Consider the following 23,759-nt stretch of genomic DNA (forward strand, 5'->3'; position numbering starts at 1 on the left):
GGAAGCTACGCATGCGTAGATTGACAATAATAATGCAAATGGCGATGCCCATGAAAACGGAAAATAGACTTTTCTGTGAACTAAAACTTTACAGTACATTACTACAGGCGTTCTTCAATCAATTAAACCTCTTCAGATTTTGAGTAAGTGGTATGAATGTTATAATCTTTTCATTTTTTTAATTAGAATAAATTGCAGAACTTGCAGTTATCCACGTTGGAACTTCATGAACTTGGATAAATTTTAAGCTTACCAAAAATGGCATTAGTACTTAGTAGCCATTACCATGATCCAATCTAGTCACGATTATCGCACTTTCAGTTTCCCACGCGTTTGAACGGGAATTGGATTGCGTACTTTTTCGATGTCTAGTGAGCAAATTTTTCAATATTTTGAGAAAATGATGTCAAATTTTCTATTCTGTATTGTTTGGTAATAATGTCTTTTGCCAATAGTATGTTTAAAGTTGTAATTTTGTGTTTTTGATCGCAAAGATCGGATATTTTCGTTCGATTCGAATTCTGAACCCTTCGCAAGGGTGCCGATTTCGCAGAACTTTGACGATAATTTTGCCTTTTGGACACTAAAATGCTTTCGATCCTTAAATTTGTTTCAACCGAGTCTTAAATTAGCAAGCACAATAAGGTTGGTACCATTTTTATTTACATTGATAAAATTTTAAAGATTTTTTTTCAAGTTTCTAACCGGCAAAATCGTTAAGTGTGTATTTCCCATTGACATCCAAAATGGGAAATACGAGTCTGATGGACATAGGAACGGCGTCCATGAGACTCAGCGAGTCTAATCCAATCCCTGTTATAGAAAAATTTAATTCGTGTACATCGTGGAACATACTCTTTGCGTGGCTGTGCGTAAGCTGTTTTACGAAGATAACCTCGCAGAGATGGACGCGTAGAGTAGCGTTGTACGCTCATGTATTAGCTACACCGGCATCGAATGTGTGTCAGCGGCTACATGGAATGGATCAAATCCATGGCATGGGTTCCTACAGTCACCCATGGAAAACAGGGTACTGAAAACCAGTACAGCATGTTAATATGGGCCATGAGTTAGTTTGTTTACACTGCAGTAATTCCCTCAGAATAGTCAATACAGATTCCAAACAGATAAAACTTACCTCAAATCAGTTTTTTAACTCCAAATTGACATGACATTGAATTTTATTTGCTCAATTTCATACCAAAATCAAGCAAAACATGGTCTTGTTATTGCAAAATATCATGGAAACCACACAGGGTCATATCTTGTTACTGCATTAGGCCATTTGAGATAATCAATATTGGTACTTGAATGGCATGACTCAGTGACTTTCTGCTCATTGTAAGACGGATAGTGTTATAAACTTGATTGCATAACATTAAGATTGCCAATTGATATCCTTTGTATTTAAGTTCTCAGTTGATGGTATTAGAACTGTCATGAAGGTAAACATTGAAAAAGTGTCAACAAAACATGCTACTGCCATGACTGCAGAATTCTATGCCTGTGTGTGTGTGTCTTAGGGCCGATGACCGGGCCGATGACACACATTTGATGGGTTTAGTCTAGTGATGTGGTCGGCACCGTTTTTTTTATTGTCGACATGTCGATATAATTCAGATATACCGGCGTCGACAGTGTGTCGACATAAAAAAAATTCTAAAAAAAAAAAAAAAAAATTTTTTTTTTTTTTTTTTTTAAAAAAATATTTTTGGCCAGAAAATCAAGTTATAGGCCCAAACTGACTTGTTATTCAAGGTTGGAAACCAGAGAAATACTGCTACTCAAAAAAAAAAACTTTAGTCATCGGCCCAGTCATCAGCCCTCAGTGACTGTAGGAACCCATGGATTCGATCCATGTATGTATTAGCATGATTTTTCGCGGAATAACAAGCGTAGCTGAATGTTCCACGATGTACACAAATTAATTTTTCTATAGTGTTACTTTAATTGTCATCACTGTCCTTACATGGATCGAATCCATGGGTTCTGGGGGCTTATGACACACCTTCAATGGGTGTAAGGGGCTGTGCAATAATTATTAGTATGTGTACCCCCGGGGTGGTGAATTCTCAAAGTGGTCTGCCAAAAAATCGCTTGCCCCCCTTCGATGTGCCAAAAAATCTTTCCCCCCCTTCGATGTGCCAAAAACCTTTGCCCCCCCATTTGATGTGCCAAAAATCTTTGGCCCCCCTTTACACACTAAGATTTTTGGGAACCCTAATTTATAACCTTAAGGGGGTACTACACCCCTCGTTAAATTTGTGTCTATTTTTGCATTTTTCTCAAAACTAATAACACAGTGGTAACAAAAGTTATGTATATTATAGGGGCAAGGAATCCAATTACTACACTGGAATTTCAGTGACCCAAGACAAGCGGTTAGTTATTTATGATAAGAAATGAGGTACCGCTAGGATGTACCTCATTTTCTATCATATATACTGAACCGCTTGGCTTGAGTCACTGAGATTGCGGTGTAGTAATTGCTTTCCTTGCCCCAATAATATACATAACTTTTGTTACCAGTGTGTTGTTGTTTTTTGAGAAAAATGCAAAATTAGTCACAAATAAGGCTGGCATTTTCGGTCGGGTAAACGGGTACCCGCCTGAGATTACATTACCGGGTAGGAAATACCCTCCCGGTACCTGAAATTCAAAAAAAAAAAAAAAAAAAAATTTTTTTTTTTTTTAAGTTTTATTTTTCGGTTTTGTAGTGTCTCTGGACCTAGACCTAAATGCCAGGATCATTCATGGTTGACCTAAAAAAAAAAAAAAAAAAAAAAATTCAAGATATTTTGTTATTTTAATATGAAAATTGATAATTTGTATTCATGTCATAGTCTATTAATGATTTCAAAATGCATTCAAATTCAATACATTTTGAAATCATTAATAGACTATGACATGAATACAAATTTATCAATTTTCATATAAAAAATAACAAAATATCTTGAAATTTTTTTTTTTTTTTTTTTTTTTAGGTCAACCATGAATGATCCTGGCATTTAGGTCTAGGTCCAGAGACACTACAAAACCGAAAAACAATTTGGTACCGGTTACCCCGCCTCAAAATTGCGGCGGGTACCCGGTACAAAATTACCCGAAAATGCCAGGCCTAGTCACAAATTTACCACAGGGGTGTAGTACCCCCTTAAATTGTCTTATCATATAAATAATGCGAACGTAGCGAGCAGGAAATTTTGCATAATTTGAACGTGTTCCTAATGTTTTCCTACACCTTTTTAGGGCGTAATATAAACGATGCCCAAAATATCTGTGCCAAAAATCGCTCGACCCTTCCCTCTTTCGACCTGCCAAAAATCACTTGACCCCCCCTTTCGACCTGCCAAAAAATGCTTAATGCTTGCCTCCCCCCCTTTTGGCCTGCCAAAAATCTTTCCCCTATAATTCACCACCCCAGGGTACACATAATTATTGCACCACCCCTAAGTAAACCTTGATGCAAAAATAAACCTTTATGCAACAGTAATAATTTAGTCCCTATAGCGAGGGTGGTCTAAAGGAAAAAGCTAACCAGTTCAGACCTAGATCATGTCAGAAAGTGATTTTTTTTTTTTTGTCTAAATGTTGCCAAAATCCCGATTGATACCAACTGATTGGATTAGCCAATCAGAATCTCACTTTTGTGTTTACGCAGTGCATGCTCTCAAAATGTAAACAATGCTTTTCCCTAAGTATAATGTTAGTTTTTCTTGTAAACCAGGGTTAGAATTTCGGCGAGAATCCAAGAATCGATTTTCCCAAAGATTCTTGCAAACTTTTGTGGTTTACACTCTAAGATGATTGCAAGAATCAAATGATTCCTGCAAATTTATTCTGCAAGAATCAAGATTTGATTCTCGCACTGCAAAACGAAATTCTGACCCTATTTTGATGAGAGCGTATTTATTTTAACTTTGTGTTTTACATCGTTGAAACACGCATGTCTCAGATTGGCTGCTAAGCCAATCTGTTGTTGCCGAGTTGAACTTCAGTGGCGTCGCCACATTGAATGTGGGGGGGCCAGGTTGTTCAGTTCCCCGAATGGAGTCTGATTAGGAGTGTAAACGAGAATGACTGAAATACCCCCGAATTTCCCCTGAATGACCAACAAAAGTGGGGGCATGTGCCCCCCACCCCCTTTGCGCACGCCACTGTGGAACTTTGCAACAACTCGGTAGTATGGTAGAATTGGTAGTAAAGAATTGCAACTCTAATACTGTTACTTGAATTCCAGGTTCACCCTAAAACTATTACTAATGCTTAGAAAAAAAACTTGTTCTTTTTACAACTACCTAGGTGCAAAGCAATGACAGAACTACCACAGCAGAGCCCTCGACCTGGCTCAGGAGGGAAAAGAGTGCTTCCACCTATATCATCTGAGGTGGAAAGACAGTTTATTCAAGACCTGCAGGAAAATGTCTATGTTGAAATGGCTAGACTTAATTGCCCAGACCAAGGACCGGATGAACAGAGATACATCATTTACAAAGATGCTTTCAATAAGGTGGGAAGTTAGTGTGTTTATGTGTATATGTGGGGGTGTGGTTGTGGGTATACTTTTGCATACACCAACAATCAAGGACACAATGGTGCAAGCATCGGAACACAGGGATCAAAACCACAATACCTGGCTACTTCTTGCTGGTAAAGGGTTAGGTTGCATACTTGAACAGGTTGCTCAATGTTCGCAGACACTGGTAGCTGAAGAACCATTGATACATTAAGACTCAATCTACTGCAGTGTGCAAAAAAAGGGGTCTTTGGAGCGGCGAACAGTCAAAATCAAAGACCCCTTTTACTTGCTCCAAAAGACCCCTTATTATTACCGGTATGGTAATTTTATTTTAGAATACTTTTAGAATTTTGATTCTGATTGTGGTGCAACAGGGTGGAGGGGGCAAAGCCCAATGTCCGGTAACTATTACATCAGACCTGTTACTATAGGCAGATAGAGCCGGGGGGTAACTTTCCAGAGCCCAGATAGCCAACAGATAAGAAATTATAATGCTCTGAATTGGCTTTGAAAATTTGAATCACTCTTCATTGCTCACTGTTTCATCAAGCTAATAACAGTTTAGCAAAGTTTTGTAATGAGATTAATGAATATGGGATTTGATAACAGCATGGGATATGGGATATGATAACCACATGGGATATGATATACAGCGATCATATTTTCAATAAGGAGAGCGTGGCACAATGGTTAGGGTACTTGCCTTTAGTGCATGAGGTCCCGGGTTCAATTCCCGGCGGTGGCGATTTGCTGGGATATTGACTTGGGAAAAAAAAGTCTGAAATTAATTGGCAACATCTGTAGATTAAATTCAGACTTCCGCTCTCCCCATGGTTCATTTAGAATTGGGTAAATGAATCATGAAAGTACTCCGTCCTTCGGAGGGGACGTTAAGCCGTCGGTCCCGTGTGCAGAGAGACATACCTGTACATGTATTTCGCAGCCAGTTTGAAAAGAGTAGGGTGTTAACCCCTGACTGTTCCCTAACCCGCCCGGTGTTCAAATGGACCCCAATGGAAATAAGCTTCAATAGAGGCTTTCTTGGGTTATCCTGGGTTATCAAAATCCGAACAAATAATAATAAATAATAAGTGGAAGCATATAGCATATCCTTGATACAGTAAATGAGATTAACATTTATCAAGCAGGTGAGGGCCCATCTTGGTCTTCCTATGGACAGCTTGTATGCATAAAATGCTGTTACACCTGGAGTTAAGTTCAACTATGTTTGCATTAAGAGAGACTAAATTAAGAAGATATAAAATCATGCTAATTTCATTTGTGACCTGGTAACTTTTGAGCCAGGCTGGCAAATTTTTAAAGTTACCAGCCCTGCCTTGGCTGGCAACTTATGGAGGCTATTTTTCACACTATTCTACTGTAAAAACCTGTATCTTTGATGCATTGTCTTTTATTTCTTTTTGTTTCTTTTCTTCACATAGTTGATTGAACATGTGACAGCATACCGCCCTCTTCTGACAGCTATAAAAGCAGAATATGAAAACTGCATAGAGACTATTGAAAGAGGCCAGAAAGAATCATTCTATCTTTCTGGCAAAGTCAAAGCTATGGCTGCAGAACAGACAACACTGAACTATTACCAGAGACGAACAGATGAACTGCAACACAGGTATCTGGCAATTTTACCAGAATTTGTACTTTATGTTATACCTACAAGGCATGAATTAAATAAAAAGAAACAAAGAAACCCTGATTATTAGAAATCCAAAATTATAACGAATAGTAGACATTTTGGCCAAAGTTTAGGATAATTGCCATTACTTGAAGAGATTAGTGTTAGGGTTAGTATTAAGAAATTAGGGTTGGAGTTACGATCACTAATTTTAAAGCTGCTCTTTACATCCAATTGCTTCCTATTGCATAAGAAAAGACAAACTAAGTGGTTAGTTTTGCTTCCTATTGCGCTGAGCATCTACACACTGTGAGAAGTCTTGCCCCCTTTACCCCCAATGGGGATGCTGGCCACCCTGATATTTAAATGTTTTGGTAATTTTGGGGCTTTTAGCCATTTTGTGACAACTTTTATCAAATTTCCCCTCCCTTGAAAGTTGCTGTGACCCCCGGCCCTTTTCCCCTGAAAAAGTCATGGCTCCGCTGCTGAAGTTGCTGTTTCAACACTTCATACATAAATATTAGATAACTCAGAAATTGTATCCTATTGCTAATATTAGAATTTCAACTTGTAAAAAAATGTTTATCAACTTAACAACTATTTGAATTGTTTAAAATTTATTGAAAAGAAAACCTGAAATTTTAAAATGCTGACATTGTTTTAATTTGAATATTTCATTACAGTTGATGACAAGTATTTTGTGTTGTTGATTTGATACAGGATGGCAGTAGTCCATGCTGATAATGAGAAGCTGAGAGAAGAATTGGAATCTCTTCAAGAAACACAGGAGGAACTTGATGGAATACCTGAACAGGATGTAGATGAAGTATCTTCTAAAAAATCAAAAGTATACACTCTGCCTGATAAACTTATACCAGGTAGGGGATAATAAAAAATGTCACACTAATTTAACTGTGAGGTTAAGTGAATATCTGGTGTCACATATCATATAATACCATATTCATTGCATTAAAGCCATATTATAACATTTGCTGAGGAAGACGCCCTCAATATTTTTCAAAATTCTGTTTTTTACAGGATTATATCATACTTTATTAAACCAACATACCCTGCAAAAATCAAGACCATAGGTGCTGTAGTTTTGTCAAAATCCAAGATTTTGAATAAAATGCAGGAACTGTTATTTTATTATTACGATGGAAATATCAGTCGAACACATACACGATGTTTATATTAAACACGTACGTAGCGTGCAGGACAGTGATCTACACAACAAAGGATTGATAACTGATGTTACAGGATTATATTGTACTTTATTAAACCAACATACCCTGCAAAATTCAAGACCATAGGTGCAATGATAACACAACCGTAGGAGTGATACGTATAGGAGACATTGGCGCTGGTAGTAAATTCCAATTTTCTTTGCTTTGTCTTAGTTATTCAGTTCAAAATTAAAAGGGGATATATCTGACAGTAAAAGCTAACATTTTATGGCAAAGAAATGCTAATCTGTTTGGTATGAAAATGTTATAATATGGCTTTTCTATAGGGTTATCTCTGGAGGAGTCGACAGACATGATGTGCTTGCAAAGAAAGATTGAAGAAAAATGAATTGAAATGAAATATTCAGTGATTTGCTCTACATACCGTAAAACCCTGTCTACAAGCATATAAAGCGCGTCTGATGAAAGCTAAATTAATCCAGGCGCCATTATGGAGTTTGAGCAAATAAAATACTGATATAAGCATATACAAGCAAGTATTATTGTAAGACCAATATATTGTATTGGTATATTTACGCATGTATCATATTAAGTTAGCTTTCATCAAAAACACTATATATGCTTGTAGACGAGGTTTTACGGTATAGCTCACAGTGTGTTTTGAAAAGAGTAGTGTGAAAACCCCTTACTGTCTCAATCCAGATCCCAATTGTATAGTCCTGATTCAGCACTGATTAATCAATTAATGGTTGCCTTCTATAAAGATGTTAAATCAGTAAGATCATTTTCATTGTTTTATTTAAACACAAAACTTTTCCTTTTCTATAGGGTTATCTCTGGAGGAGTCAACAGACATGGTGTGCTTGCAAAGAAAGATTGAAGAGTGTCAACAGCTTGTACAAAATTTAAAACAAAGCAAACAGACGAGATATGCACCACGAAGACAAAAAGAACAGCTTAAACATCAGTTAGCAAGTAAAAGCAAAGCTAAAGAACATGTGTCAGAACAGAATCTACATCTGAAAGCTAGGTAAGGATTATGCTGATATATCTTTCAAACTTCAACACTTAACTCAAATGACCATACGGGTATGCTCCCGTGAAAAGGCCCCCCCTATTTGGATTTCACCGCTCCGAAAGACCCCCTAAATTTGACCAAAATAGAACTCTGAAAGACCCTTGATTTTGGTCATTTCAGCTCCAAAAGACCCCTAAATTGCTCATTCCTCACATACTTTTTTATTCTGGCAATTTTCAACCAAAGGAAGACCAAGAAAGACCCTTGATTTTGACAGTTCGCAGCTCCAAAGACCCCTATTACCGGTACGCAGTCACCTCCCAAAGACCCACCACCTCAAAATTCCGGGGAAGCATACCCAACAATAATTAATGATTCCCCCTAGCCAAAATCCTCACTTTATACCCATTGCACCTTAACTTTGAACTGTATGACAGCATTGGGCTGTTCCAGGTGAATTCAAACACCCCCATGGAAGACATGACCTTAATCTCCCGCACAGGGGGTGTAGATTTCAAATAGAGTCACCCATTCAGGTACCTCCATTTCAAAATTCACATCCCCTGTTTGGGAGTTTAAGCTAGAGTCCGAAGTTTTCCGTTTTACAGAAAACGGAAGAAAATCACGGAATCGGAGATACAACACGGAAAATGACATTTTTGTATGATGTTACAAAAATTGTTAAAAGATAAGAGAAATAAATGTTAAAAACAATCATGAGTTGTGTATGTCAATTTTTATGATAAAAATACTGTTTAATAATACCGAAATAAAGGTAAGGCATGAACCCCCTATATCCCTCCAAACAATCGTAATAGTCGGCCTATTATCGTGAGAATATTCCAATCAGAGCATATTGATTGCGATATTGAACACTTTATTGTGACATTAATATCGTTGTTTATACATTTTAAGCTTTATTCATGACACGGATTTACAAATTTTACAACATGGATTAGGCCTACAACACGGAAAATGGATTTTGGAAAACGGTAAACTTCGGACTCTAGTTTAAGCTCATGTCTTCCCTAGGAGGTGTATGGATTGTCCATTTATCTTAGTCCATTAAACCCAGAGCCAAACCATAATCAAAATCCTTATTGCAAAAAATATATATATTTTAGAATACTTTTAGAATTTTGATTCTGATAGGGGTGCAACAGTGTGGAGGGGGCAAAGCCCAATTTTGGGGGTAAAATGCCTCCAATTCTTTCCTTCTCTTGCCCACTCCCCCACATTGTGGATGCTGGTAATCCTGATATTTATGAATTTTAGGCTTTCTTAGCCCATTCCCACTTTAAAGTTGCCAGTTGCTTTTCCCCTTGTTCCACTGCGGATGCAGGACTGCTCCCACACTCCATGGTGGTATGACCACTGGACAGGGGTCTAGCCTGGAAACTTCAAACCAAGGGGCATTCTGTGAAAGAGCAGTTGTTAAGATTAGGGGTCTTGTTGGGGCTATCCTTTTTTTTTTGTCAACAATTGGTATTATTGGCTAACAGCTGAGAAAAATTGCATCATATTTCCCAAATTTTGATCTTTGTGAGATGTTTTTCTTCAACTTTTGGGTGAACCTGGGATTTTTGCTGCCTTGGTAACTTGTTCTCAACAGTCGACCCACAGGTAAATCCAGTCGACCGGCCAACCACTCATACAGGGTGTCCCAGAATGATCTACACCATGTTTGAAAAAAAAATTAAAATATATAATCATCATCAGTGTATCTGATCTTAATAATCTATAAAGTTGAGGACACCCTGGCCTAGGATATGTTGTATAACTGTGCAGATTACAAATTTGATATTCAAAACATCAGTTTTGTGATGCAAATATTTTGTGACAGGAATACTAAATAATAGTTCAAGACCTTTTACTCGCTTGTTTATGTTTATGGTTGTTTGTTGTGTTTGCATGATTGCTTGTTAGCTGCTTTGCTTTTTGCTTGTGGGGTAACTGTTTTTATTAATATATATGATGTTCTCAAATTTTGTCAGGATAATACAAAGCATGTTGTCAAGGTCAATCTAGGTTCAACAAGAAGCATTCAATCTGCAATTAATGATCGGTGTAACATCCCCTTAAACCCTTTGACGGCTTTCAGTCCTTAATGTGCCCTTATTAACGTACTATTAGATTTTGTTACCGCTGGGTCAAGTTCATACCAAAGATACCGTAGTAAATAAAATCAAGATGTGTTGATGACCAACCAAGCGGTATTGGGCTGTTCCATTTAAAAACACCCTACCCCTGTGGATGATTTAGCTTTAAAAGTCTTCCACAGATGGAGTATGAGTTTTGATTAGAATAGACAATTGGGTAACATCCATTTGAAATACTCACTTCAGTTATGGAAGATAGGTAAAGCCATAATACAGGGTGAGTATGGGTTTCAAAATGATTAATGCTGACCAATTACATTTGAAAAACATACTCCCCCTGTGGAAGATATTTCCAAAATCTTCCACAGGGGTGGTGTGGATTTCAACTGGAATAGCCCATTCAGGCATCATCAGCCAATGCCTGCAGAGCAAATCTGACAACAGTGTTAAGATACTATTTTGATAGATAATAGATACCAGTTAATGCTGTCACTGGCACTAGTCTTCATAGTCTAAATTACATGTCACTAGGTAGCTAGTTTAATACTGAGTGTAACTTCAAAGGGATGTGGCTAACTTATTGATGGACTGTTTTTCAGCTCAGAGTAAGAAGAAATTATTTAATATTTGTATAAAAATAACATTTTTATAAAAATAATATTTGTTATTATTTGTTGTTATTTTTGTAAAAACTGCTCATCATGTACTTATGTTAAAGCATAGACACTGTTTCATTTTACAGTCTATGGTTAAAAGCAGTTTATGATCACACATGTGTAGGGGTGGGTCATGTGTTTGTAGGGGTGTGTTGTTAACTTAGGTCTATACATTTGTATAAAATAATGTGCAAGTAATAACACTAGATGTATTATATTCGTAAATATTGAACTAATATAAAATATAATATTTTTAAAGATTTAAATTGTGCACAGATGACAAGCATTCTAATCTAAATATGAAATATGTTAACTATGCTAGTTTGATAGAGTACAGAATATAGTTGCAACTATGTAAATATTTGTAAAAAAAATTCCAAAGTTGGTTTGAAACACTCCATGACACACCACATCAACCGATTCATCCATCCCTCCGAGTGTGAAGACCCCATGCCAATATCTCCATCAGTATTAAAGAATCAAGTTATAGGAGAAGAGTACAGATGCAAAACTTGATATACCCAACGGCTGCCTTGTGTGTCAGATTTTGAAATTCTTCTTTTTTTAAATATTATCATTTCCGTATAAAATTAATGTTTTGGTTCTCGTCCAGAGAATTTTCATGAATTGATGAGGGAGGGATGTTTTTTGTTCTTTTGTGTGATTGAGGAAAGGAGGAGGTCAATTTTTTCAAATGTGAGATTCTGAGGAATAAACCCTCCTAGAGTACCACAAAAACACTTGGAAGTGATCTTGTTCTGTAATTAACTTATTATTTTGTTTAAAAATATGACAAATTTTGTGGGAGGAGATGAGAACCAAAGCATTAATTTTTTTCTGCCTTTTTTTAATATATTGTTATTTTGTGATAACTTTGGAATGGCTATTTTCTTAGGGGCACTATATATGGTGATTTGGTTAATACCGTAAATATTTATGTTTCAATTAAAAAAAGAAATATATTCATTGTAAGTAAAATAAATAAAATTATCGATGCCAATATTGATGGGGAAATACTAGGGGTTCTTTGTGAAAATGAGGGTATGAGGATGTGCGGCAGATTGGGGGTGTATTTTCAGCCATTAAGTTTAGATTCTGGGTGCATTGTCAGCCATCGTTTTGGTTTATTGATAGCCCTAAATTTCATGACAATTTGGTTTATGAAAGGGTGTTTTTTCCACATTTTCTCAAAAAAAGTCAATTTTTCATAGTTTATTAGCAAAATTTGCAAAAATTTTCCAAAATTTGGGATAATTTCAGGTCACTTTTTCATCAAATTTGGGTTTAAAGTCCCGGGTTTAAAGCCATTTGTCAGAGTTGCAGCCACACATCCCCACCCAAACCAAAGTTGAGAACTCCCCTTCCCTCCTAGGTGAATATAACACAAGGCAGCTTGTGTTGTGGATCATAGTTTGCACCTGAACCATCATTTTGGTTTATTGATAGCCCTAAATTTCATGAAAATTTGGTTTAAGAAAGGGTGTTTTTTCCAAATTTTCTCCATTATAGTTTTTTAGCAAAATTTGAAATAATTTCGAGTAAGTTGGGTTTAAAGTCGGGTCATTTGTCAGAGTTGCAGCCACACATCCCCACCCAAACTAAAGTTGAGAACTCCCCTTCCCTCCTAGGTGAAAACAACACAGGGCAGCTCTTGTGATGTAGATCATAGTTTGCACCTGAACTCTCCAAGTGTCCAGAGAAGACAGCCTAGGGGAATGCCCCATTAGTAAGACCAGTTGCTGGGGACCAAATTATACTGGTTAGACCAGGGAATTGATTTCATTGCAAATGATACACTTTCGGTTGTCCGGTTTCACTTGACATAAAGATAGGGCTGGAACTCAACTGGGTTGTGTTTGTGTTGGTCATCATGCAAAATATTTGAGTGTTTTTGGTATTTGGACTGGGGAAACTAGTTTATATTTTGTTTGTTTAATCCATTATGAATGCACATTAAGTTTTGATAAGTAATAGTAATTTGAAATCTGAATGATTTTAAAAGCAATTTATATTTTCTGCTTTCAAAATAACTTCAGTATTTCATTAGTTTAAGTTCTGATTTGGAGAAATATTTATTGTTTGTTTGTTTTTTTGCCCAAATTGTTTTGGACAGTATACATCAAATTATAATGTGTACATGATAATGAAAAAAAACTGTTTTAAATTTGCATTTACTGGAGACTTAAGTCTATTAGTCTAGGGACATTTTTTTCACTATTTTGGTAAAAGACCTTACTTTTCAAAATATTTACCAAAAGATGTTGTTTTTTCCCTCTTTGTGCTGAATCAGAGATTGCCATGGTGTATTGCCTTCATGTTTGTCACATACATACCACTTCCAGTGGTGGTACCAGAGTTTGTTTATCCAGGGAGACATTGGGGGAAATGTAAGAGGGGCAAAAATTCAACATTTGCCTAATTTGAGTTGTGAAGAGATTAAAAATACATGCATTTGCACATATCTCTGCTGCCTCCCCCTGGCACTGACTAATTAATATTTTTGAAATATGTTTTAGATACAGGGGCATGTAAATTATGTTACATCTTGGCTGCATGCCTACTTTATACCTGCCCTATTGACCTTTCTGTTCATGTGTTCTTTTTTATTCTAGGTGTTTAAAGTTACGTGTGGCTCTCGACACGCTGAAGGCATATTACAAAGATTCACAGCATTCATTCACCAGCTTTTCACCAGCTGAAGCAGTGGCATTGGCATTGGCAAGATCTGGTTCTAAGATGAGCGTGAACAGTGAGTCTTTATTCAATCATTTTGGTTCATTCAATGTTTTTTTTTTTCTTTTAAAATATTTTTTCTTCTTTCTTTTTTTAAATTCTTTCTCTCTCTCGCTCTCTCTATCTTTCTTTCTGCTCTTTTTTTATCTTCATTCTGTATTTCTCTCTGCCTTTCTTTCATTCTTTCTGCCTGTCTTTCTTTCTTTTGTTCTTTCTTTTGCTCTTTCCTTTACTCTTTCTTTTGCTCTTTCTATAGCTCTTTCTTTCAGTTTTTTATTTCTTCCTTTCGTTTTTTCACTCAATTTTCTTCCTTTATTTTGCTTTTTTTTCTTTCTTTTCTTTTTTCTTTTCCTTTCTGTTTCCTTTTCTTTCTTTCTTCATTCATTCATTATTTATTTATTTATTTATTTATTTATTTATTTATTTATTTATTTATTTATTTATTTATTTATTTATTTATTTATTTATTTATTTATTTATTTATTTATTTATTTATTTATTTATTTATTTATTTATTTATTTATTTGTGTGTTTGTTTATTTAGTCATCTTTCTCCAAGTATTTATTTATTTGTTCATTTATTTATTTCACTTTTTTTGTGTTATTATGGTTGGTATTTCTACATATATAACAATATTATCCCCTTTGAAACGTTTGTCACCTTGGCTAATGAAAAGGTTCATGCAAGTGTGACATTTGACCGGCAAAGATAATAGTTTACTATGAAACAATAATTTCAGTTGAAATGAAGTGACTTTTTTGACCTGACACTAACTAGTAGGCCTATTTGTTGGAAAGGTTTTAGGAGCTTGTTCAACTTTTACATTGGTGCATTGGTGAGGACTTTGGGCCAAAACAACCAACACTCTGAAATTTGTATGTGACTTATATTCTTATGATATCATGATTTCAGGTGCAGATACAGCCACCACTTTTGATGATGATGACCCAACTAAAGAGCGAGAAGCTGAGATGTTACTGGAGTATATTGAGCATTTTAATGATTTGTTTGAAGAAGGACGATACTCTGATGCAGCTATGCATGCTGCTAATAGCCCTAAAGGGATACTGAGAAATCCTGAAACATTGGCAAGATTTAAAGGTAGGATTTACAGCTAGCAGTACTGCTATAAATTATTGGGTTGGTATAAGGGGTTACATCCAGCATTCAAAATAAGCCCTATCAGTATCATTGTGCAATTTGCACCCCAAAATTTGCCCCTTGTGACACAACTTTAAAAGTGTGGTGCAAAATTGTGATACCACATTGTACTGACTTTGTGTTGATTGTCTAAGACTGCACTTCAAATTACTTTGCGTCAGATTAAATTGCACCACAACTTTCAAAATGGGGTGCAAAAGTGCACCCGAAGTTTTAAAAAATTAATTTTTTAACTATAAAGACTGGTTAATCCCCCCACTCAATATTAGATAAAAGATTATGGGTACATAGCTGGGACCTCTGAAGCAGTAGATTTCCAGAAGAAGACATTTGTGCATACACCAAGCTTGAACCATATGCCTTCAAAAACATGACTATGCTTTAACTATAAAAAACAACTGGTACACCCAAAGACACTATAGGTATGCTATCTTTTCTATTCCTTTTGGACCTTGTGACCAAGTACTTATATGACTGATGAATCTGGCCACACACACAAACAGTTGAGATTAGATTTAGAAAGCTCCCTCTTGACCCAAAGGCTGACAGTAAAATTGTTCACATGAACGGTTGAGATTTGATTTAGATATCTCTCTCCAACCCAAAGGCTGACAGTAAAATTGTTCACATGAACGGTTGAGATTTGATTTAGATATCTCTCTCCAACCGAAAGGCTGACAGTAAAATTGTTCACATGATTTATTTTTTTTGTGGAATTCTTTTCCTTGTTCTTCATGTTCAATTATGTTCCCTTTATTTTATTAGCATACACATGTAGGCCAGCATGCTTATATAGGCTTTTTAGCTTGGCTTGAACATTTTGCTTGAGCTGGTCCTATCAGGAGATTCAGGACCCAGTGTCCACACTGAGCAGCCTATTAAACTAACCCTATACTCAATATGTTGGTGCTCATGCCATTTTGTTTTTTATTGCCGCAGCCATACATGTGAAGCCAGGCAAATTATCACCATTGCTGGCATATTGTGAAGCCTTGATGTCATCCGTTCCTGCTGTGGGTATTCTACCTAATGCAGAGACATCACTGGAGTGTGTTAAGAGTGCTTTACAAGAGGACAGGCTGGATTTGGTTACACATTGGATTGCACAAAAAAGGTTTGCTATGTTCAAATGTTTATCCCCACAAAAAAGTGTTTGAGGCTTATGTACCCACATGGTTTCCTCCTATTATCCCTTTATATTCAATGGTGTAATGCATGAAAAAAAACCTGCAGTGATAGTGCGCTACGCACAGGCACAAAGCCTTAGACGTTTATCCACATGCCTCAGCACACTTTACAGGTTGCCGCTGACCACTGGGCCCACACATTCCATAAAACATTAAACAACAACACAGGGACTTGCAGCAAAGAAGCACAGACCCTAGACATTCCACAATTGACCTTCGCAGCCAGGATCAGCTCCCCAACTTTTGTATGGGTTACAACAAGACAATTAGCAGTAAATCATTGTCCAGGGGAATTTCAAGCAAACCCAATTTTTACATGAGAGTGTACTAACCACTAGTGCCGGGGTTTGAACCCACAACCTCTCAAACCATATTCTTAGTCAGTGGGAGTGGTCTAGTTCGTACACATTTCTGATTGGACAATCGCATGATTTCGGGTGCCGTCTATCAGGCCGTAGACGCCCCCACGTCATCATGCGTCTTAATAATGCGCAACACGCGTGTAGAGGTGCGCGTATGTATCGCGCTGGATGCCTAGACTAGTGCGGAATACGCGAACGCGCTAGCAGTACGCGCAACAGAATACGTGAAGTTGTAAACAAGTTTCGTTCATTTTATAATGAGGGGAGTTTTTATGACGGTAACTTAGTTTTTGCTTCAAAAAATTGTTTACAGTTATTAAAATAATACTTAACTGACTAAGAATGAGAATAAACGATATCGTTTATTCTCTAATTTGAACGCCTTGTCGATTGACTTAACTTGATCATTCGAAAAAACCAAAATGAGTCCTATAATTTTTGCCTATTTCAAATTTTTTAAAGAAATTTTTACCCATATTTTACCCTAAAACAGCTAATATTTTTAATTTTGATTGTAAAGCAAATTTAGCTCTACTTTGTGGCTACTCTACTCTAGAGTCCCAGTGCAGTACTAATCCAGTTCCAATGTATATACATGTGTACTACTATACATGTGATTCCAATGTGTGTACTCAAGATATTCTTTACCAATGAAGTAGATTGGCAGTGTACTTCTGGGGGTGGTAGCGATTGGAATATGTAATGTATTTTATGACATGTCTAATAGGACAACTTTGATTTTTTTTGCTTTTTGAAATCACAGGTTAACATGTTCGGAGCCACTGGGACATCTTCTATACAACTACACCCAGGGAAAGAACACAGAGATTGTGAACAAGTGTCTGCCTTTAGCTCAAGCGGTATATACCAAGGTTGGAGCCCATATCCAGAGTGCTGTGTGTATGTGTAAGCAAGGAAGGGTACGAGCCATGATGGAGTATGCTCACAATGCAAAATTTAGCAAAGGTAGAGAATAACAATCAAATATATTTTTAAATTGTGGGTAGGCTTTTTACTGCGGGAGTTCATAACTCTTAGTAAAGTTTTTTGTGGGTTTGCTATGGGACAAGTTTAGAACTGTCAGTTGCAATTGACAGTTCCATTAACTTGTCTGGCATTGAACCTGCTCAAATAAAACTGAATAATTGTTATGTATTTTTAGCTGTTTCAAATTAAACACAGCTTTTTTTAGCAGGATTTATTTTGACTAATAATTTTAAATCAGAAAATATTCAAAACGTTTCCTTTTTTTGAATTTCAAGCTTTCTGAAACTTTTAAGGGCCATTTAGCCTCTTCCAAACCCACCCTACTTAGCAAATCCATCCAGTCATAAAACTGTTAATTGATTTTCCTTTATGCCACTGTTGTTAATTTAACTTGCGACTCCCTATTCGTAAACAGGCTTTCTTTGCTGCTGGACACATAAAATGTTAAAAACTAAAGGAGCAAATTAGAGATGGTACATGTATAGCTCAATTATCAAAATTTCTGATTTTAGTCTAAGTGAAGCAGATCATGTCACATTATAATAAGCAATCATCTGATTGGATCACAATAATGGGTTATTTCATTTAAAAATCCACACTATCCCTTTGGAAGATTTTGGAAATACCTGCAACAGGGGGAGTATGAATTTCAAATGGAATGAGCACATTAAAAAGCTCAATTTGATTTTCATACACCCTCTGAGAAAGATTCAGCCTGAATCTTCCCCTGAGGGAGAGTGAGTTTCAAAATGGAGCGGCTAAAGTTAATTGCATTTGCAATTCATACTCCCCCTGTGGAAAATATTTCCAAAATCTTCCACAGGGGGAGTGTGGATTTTAAATGGAATAACCCAATGTGCAAGTTATGAATTTGGTATTCATAATTTGGCCCAGTATCTTCCTATAGAGGCCCTGCACTCTTTATCGATTGGCTCCAAACAAAGGATTTGAGCCGGTGTCCTTCATCGTAGTTATGCCGGAGTGCAGTCCATTCAATCAAATGTTGTCATCAACCTATTTGATTGTAGTGCAGGGTTATGTGTGTGAGACTAACTATCACGGTAGATTGCAATCATGCTTTTGTTGAATGCATTTGAGTAGTCCGCCATATTTACGGGATGATACGTCACATGCAAGGCCTCTATTTGTGAAAACTAAACCAATACTCAACATACATGTATGTGATAATGATTTTGCAGATGCCTATGTTGGTGTATTGGTAGCTTGCCCTACTCTAGCCTTAGCTGAAGTATTAGTACAGCCATATGGTGATTCCAACACACCAGTGCTACCAGTGGGTACTGTGGTTAGTGAATTATTGAGAACAGAAAGTCACCAGGTGGGAGTACAGTTATTGGACAAGATACATTCAAATATTCAGTCAGGTAAGATGAAGTCTTTATCAGTAGTTTAGTTAAAGCCATATTGTAATATTTGCTGAGGAGGATGCCCTCGATATTTTCCCTGCAAAAGTCAAGACTTTGGGTGCTGTATGTAGTTTAGTCAAAATTGATATTTTTAATAAACTGTCTGAACAAGACATGTAAAGCAGGGTTCTTGCGGTCCTTGAAAGTCCTTGAATTTGAAAACACCTTTTCAAGGCCTTGAAAGTCCTGGAAATTTTCACAAGGTCCTTAAAAGTCCTTGAAAATTAGAATTTGACCGAAAGTAAAATTTTGACAAAATTTGAGGAGTGGAAAGGAGCTGTCACTTTCGTTAATACGTGCCGCATGGAGTGCCGCATCATGATTTTTATGTTGTGGTAAGTCCTTGAAAATCATGCTTTTGGCCCTTGAAAGTCCTTGAAAAGTCCTCAAATTTTAAAGGCTTCAAGGTGCAGGAACCCTGATAAAGTTAGGCACATAGGCTTAGCCTAGACATACTTCAATGACCGATACACTCATCAGAACAAGATAAGCTGGCTGGGAGATGTAGCAATGGATGTGCATGCTGGGTTTTTTATTGTGGAAATAAAGTTGAAATGAGATTTTGCCATGTATCAACATAAGATGAATGAATATCTGATGCCTATTGCAGGATGTCACAATAAGAGGGGATATTACTTAATACAAATCAATACATACCGTAAAAACTTGATAGTTAGCATATGTGCCTACTATCAAGCGCTTTTAAAACATTCAGACATGAAGAACCCATCCACAAAAGTGTTAAGGGTTTGGAGCAAATCATCAATACACATAGTTATATACGAACAAGTAAACCTGCAAATTTGTGTCCCATCCCCATTAGCTCAGTTGGTAAAGCACCAGACTTTGGTACAATTTCATGTTTTCAGAAGCGCTTGATAGTAAGCACATATGCTAACTATTAAGTTTTTACGGTATTAAAAAAAGTAAAAAATCCCAAATTAACTGTAATGAGATGAATTACATATAGGATAAATTAGAACAACTACTAATAATTATATGTATGGGTTGTTTTTTCTTTTGTTAAATATATGCAGGTACAAGCCACCCTAGTTTGAAGGACATAGTATTCAGTGATCCTACCACAAATATACATGCATGGCTTCAGATAATCAGAAGCTGTCAGGACAGTGGTCTTTATGATGTTGGCATTGAACTCCTAGCAGCTGTGACTGTACTGGAGGCTATCAAAAAGGCAACATCTTCACCAACATGAAGTGACTGTTAGTTAGTCTTTGCACAGATTCTCCATGCTTTCACAGAAGTAGCAGTATGAAGGATACAATTATCACCAAGTTGCTAGGTGGTGCTACTTTAATTTGGTTTCAAATTTTAACATACCTGAAATACCAAATTTACATAAGTACATGTAGATAAAAATTGGTACTTTTAGTGATTTTGGTGTTTAAGAATGTGTATGGGACAATGAGATGGAAGGAACTAACCGACACCGCCATGTTTACATGTCGCTACTGGAGGGAAAATAGTGTATGTCTGGAATATATAAACTTGTATTGCTTGTTTGCATTCTGGATTGTGCCAGTTAGTGATGATTAGTGTATGCACACAGACCTTTGTTATGCTTTAAAGCTTAAAGACACAAATTATTAGATTTCAGGCTCTTGTGTACCTCCGGATTATTTAGTCGTACGCTGGATAAACTTTGATTGCTTGTTAGGGATGAAATCAAAACTTGACCAGTGGTTGACTGCCGGTTCCACCTGGTTTCCATTGTTTAGTACAATAGAAACTGGACGGAACTGGCGGTCAAATACCGGTTGAGTTTTGATTTCATCCCTAAGTGTTCTGTGTTTAATTTGTTTTGCCAATAATGAACACTTAGTGTACATACGCAGACCTTTGTAACACTCAAGCTTAAGGATGCAAATCATTGTTCAATTTTAGGCGCTTGCCATGCAATTAATGCAGGAGGTCCACTATTTGCCTGTACTCTTTGGGTTCAGTATCTTGACAGGTTTGAAGATAGTAGCCTTTTGAGAATCTTGACCATGCTTACAATGATACTAAATTTACCATGTATGCAATGTATAATAGGAAAATATATATATTTACAAGCATAAAATGGGTGCCCGTCTTTACCACAGACTCACCAAAGTTGCATTAAACCTGTGACGGATACTCGTAAAGAGGTAGTAGAAAAAACATCACCACTTTTTTCAGAGCCTTGTACCATATATCTGGTGTACTTTTGTCATGCTAATTTCATTATTTCATTTAGTGATTGCCAAGTGATAGTCATCATTCAGCCCCATGTAATGCATAGCCTCAAAGTATGAGTTCTGAAATCAGTGTTGTTCATAAATGTACATATGTGTATGTCATTTGTCAAAAATAAATTACTCAAACAGAGTTGAGAATGGGATGGTTAAGTTAAGCAGACCACAAAAGAGTCTAAACAACACAATTTTGTGTATGTATTTGTTATATGTACTAATATTTTTTGTTTTATTTGTTATGTGTACAAATATAAATCTACTGATGACTTGCTTGAATATAATATGTACTGGTATGCATTGCATCGTTTGTGTTTGATGTCACATGACTTGAAACAAACTGAAAATATTTTCTCTGGAAAATAACAATTTCTTGGTGAGCACAAATTTCTAAGCAAAAATATGAGCTTTCTTCAAATGCCAAAATCTTAATTTTATGGAGTAAATTTGGAGATGAGGCTGTCAATTGGGTCACCCACCTTTAAATTTTTTATGTTAAATTAATGAAATATTTCATTATGCACATTATTAAAATTGCATCTAAAAATGATAGATTTGAATTGCATCAATTGTGTGATCACTTATGTCTAGAGCAATATTATTCTCTATAAGATGATTTTCTATAATCTACTATTAAAATGCCTTTTGTTCTTTCCCCTTTCGTGTGAAGTTGCATGTGACCGGTGGCATAGCCAGGACTTTCAGAGGGGATGCAGAGGCAAGGCAAATTTCTAGGGGGTGGGGGAAAACTATGATGAAGGCAAGAAGGGGGGGGGGCAAGACTTCTCACAAATGGGCAGCTGCCCTTGCCCCCCCCTTGGCTACGCCACTGCAAATGACTAACCTTTTCTTGTTTAAAGTTGATGCCTAATATGTTGAGAGGGCAAGATTGACAGATTGGGCACCCTTGGGCAAAAAAAGAGGAAGAATGTTATACAGGGATCAAAACTCAAAAATGCTCTCATTTAGTTACAAGCTATACCAAAATATTCCTCAGGTCACAATGATTTAGAAAATATATAGTTTGACATACCTATGACCAACCAGTCTGACGATATTAGGGAAAAGGTCAGAGGTTGAAATAGGTTCAACATGGGTCAAACACAGACATTTTGGTAAGTGTTTGTCTTGTTATAATAATCATGAATAGTTTTCACATTTTGTTAGGTAACATGGGAAAATATGTCAGCATCAATTTGACTCGACCGGCAGTAACTCCTTTTGCCAAGTTACTATGGTATCAAAACATAGTAGGTAGTGCAAACTATTTCTTTTTTAATTATTTTAACAAGATAGACATTTTGTGACCATTTTCACCATATTTGGATAATTGTTCAGTGTTTGACCCATGTGGAGACCAAATTACAACCACCTTTGACCTTTATGCCAATAACTCAAGACTGACTTTTGTCATAGGTAAACTCATTTTCTGAATCCTTGTGATCTAAGGAACATTTTGGATCATGTTTTTGCCAAATCAGAACAATTTTGAGTTTTGACCCATGTGTCGACCCTGAATTTGGAATATTGGAATACCCAATGCCATTTACTTCAAGCCGATAATAATTATTATAATGCCAGTTCGTCAAAGCTTATACTTCTTCAAAAGTTCATAAGCAGACCTATAGTTCTGCTCCAAACATTTCCTAACAATAGTAACCGAAATGATAACCTGAGCTTCATTCCTTTTTCGAAACCAATCCTCTTACATCCCATGATTATACACCCCTTCCACTGCAATAAATATGCTTTACATTTCCAACTTTTTCATTGCTTAATATGCTAATGTTACATTATGGTTTTAAATGAAAAAAAGTCCAACTTAACGGTTACATTTCAGCACATCACATCAATGCTCCATTTGGGCGCCCATTCCTTTTTAAAGGAATTTTTATTACAATAACTCCTTCAAAAGTTCACACGTTACATTTTATAAATCAATTTGTTGACAGCTTTACGATCATGTGACAAATCGATAATCGATTTAGAGCTTGGAAGAAAATAAAGATTCAGAGAGTCATTCTTCGGGCTGTATAACTATCACACGTGACCATGGTGACGGGTGTCACACGTGAAAATTGATATTCCTTTCATATATATCTTGAAAGATCAAAATATTGGAAGTTGTTCTTATTTTCGAGAAAATTGCATAAATGCAGGGCGTCACAACCCCAAAACTCGACGATGCCCCGATTGGGGTTACGGAACTTTCGATGCAGATATCTTTTAGTGGATAACTTCGGCAGCTTGAAAAAAAACCCAGAAAAGTATTGGTTATTTGTTGTCTATTGTGGAAAAAGTTATCTGGTTGTTGTAACACATCTTTCATCGAAGTAAAAATAATTTCACCATTTATGTCTGAAATTTCCTGTCCCTAACTTCGCGCCAAGTACTATTGCGAAAAATGTGAAAACACTCTGAAAAGAAGACTGATGTGCCTTTTGAACCCGAGAGAACGAATTAATCTACAGTCAACTCATTTAGACATTTCCCCCTTAACTTTAAGTATGAAAAATTTGACCTATCGTGTTAAAGGTAAAAAAATGAAGGTCTAT

General features: G+C 36.4%; 1 protein-coding gene across 1 annotated transcript; it reads left to right on the forward strand.

The window, feature by feature from the left end:
- Positions 1 to 47: 47 nt before the first annotated feature.
- LOC140153124 (clathrin heavy chain linker domain-containing protein 1-like) lies at positions 48 to 21,956 on the forward strand. The gene is made up of 11 exons (XM_072175765.1): positions 48 to 143; positions 4,303 to 4,510; positions 5,962 to 6,149; positions 6,873 to 7,030; positions 8,168 to 8,369; positions 13,725 to 13,861; positions 14,759 to 14,947; positions 15,947 to 16,121; positions 17,320 to 17,522; positions 18,743 to 18,928; positions 20,008 to 21,956. The coding sequence occupies exons 2-11, from the start codon at positions 4,313 to 4,315 to the stop codon at positions 20,184 to 20,186; spliced, it is 1,815 nt and encodes a 604-aa protein (XP_072031866.1). The 5' UTR covers positions 48 to 143; positions 4,303 to 4,312; the 3' UTR covers positions 20,187 to 21,956.
- The last annotated feature ends 1,803 nt before the right edge of the window (positions 21,957 to 23,759 follow it).

The sequence above is a fragment of the Amphiura filiformis genome, chromosome 5 (genome assembly GCF_039555335.1).
Source record: "Amphiura filiformis chromosome 5, Afil_fr2py, whole genome shotgun sequence".
NCBI lineage: Eukaryota > Metazoa > Echinodermata > Ophiuroidea > Amphilepidida > Amphiuridae > Amphiura > Amphiura filiformis.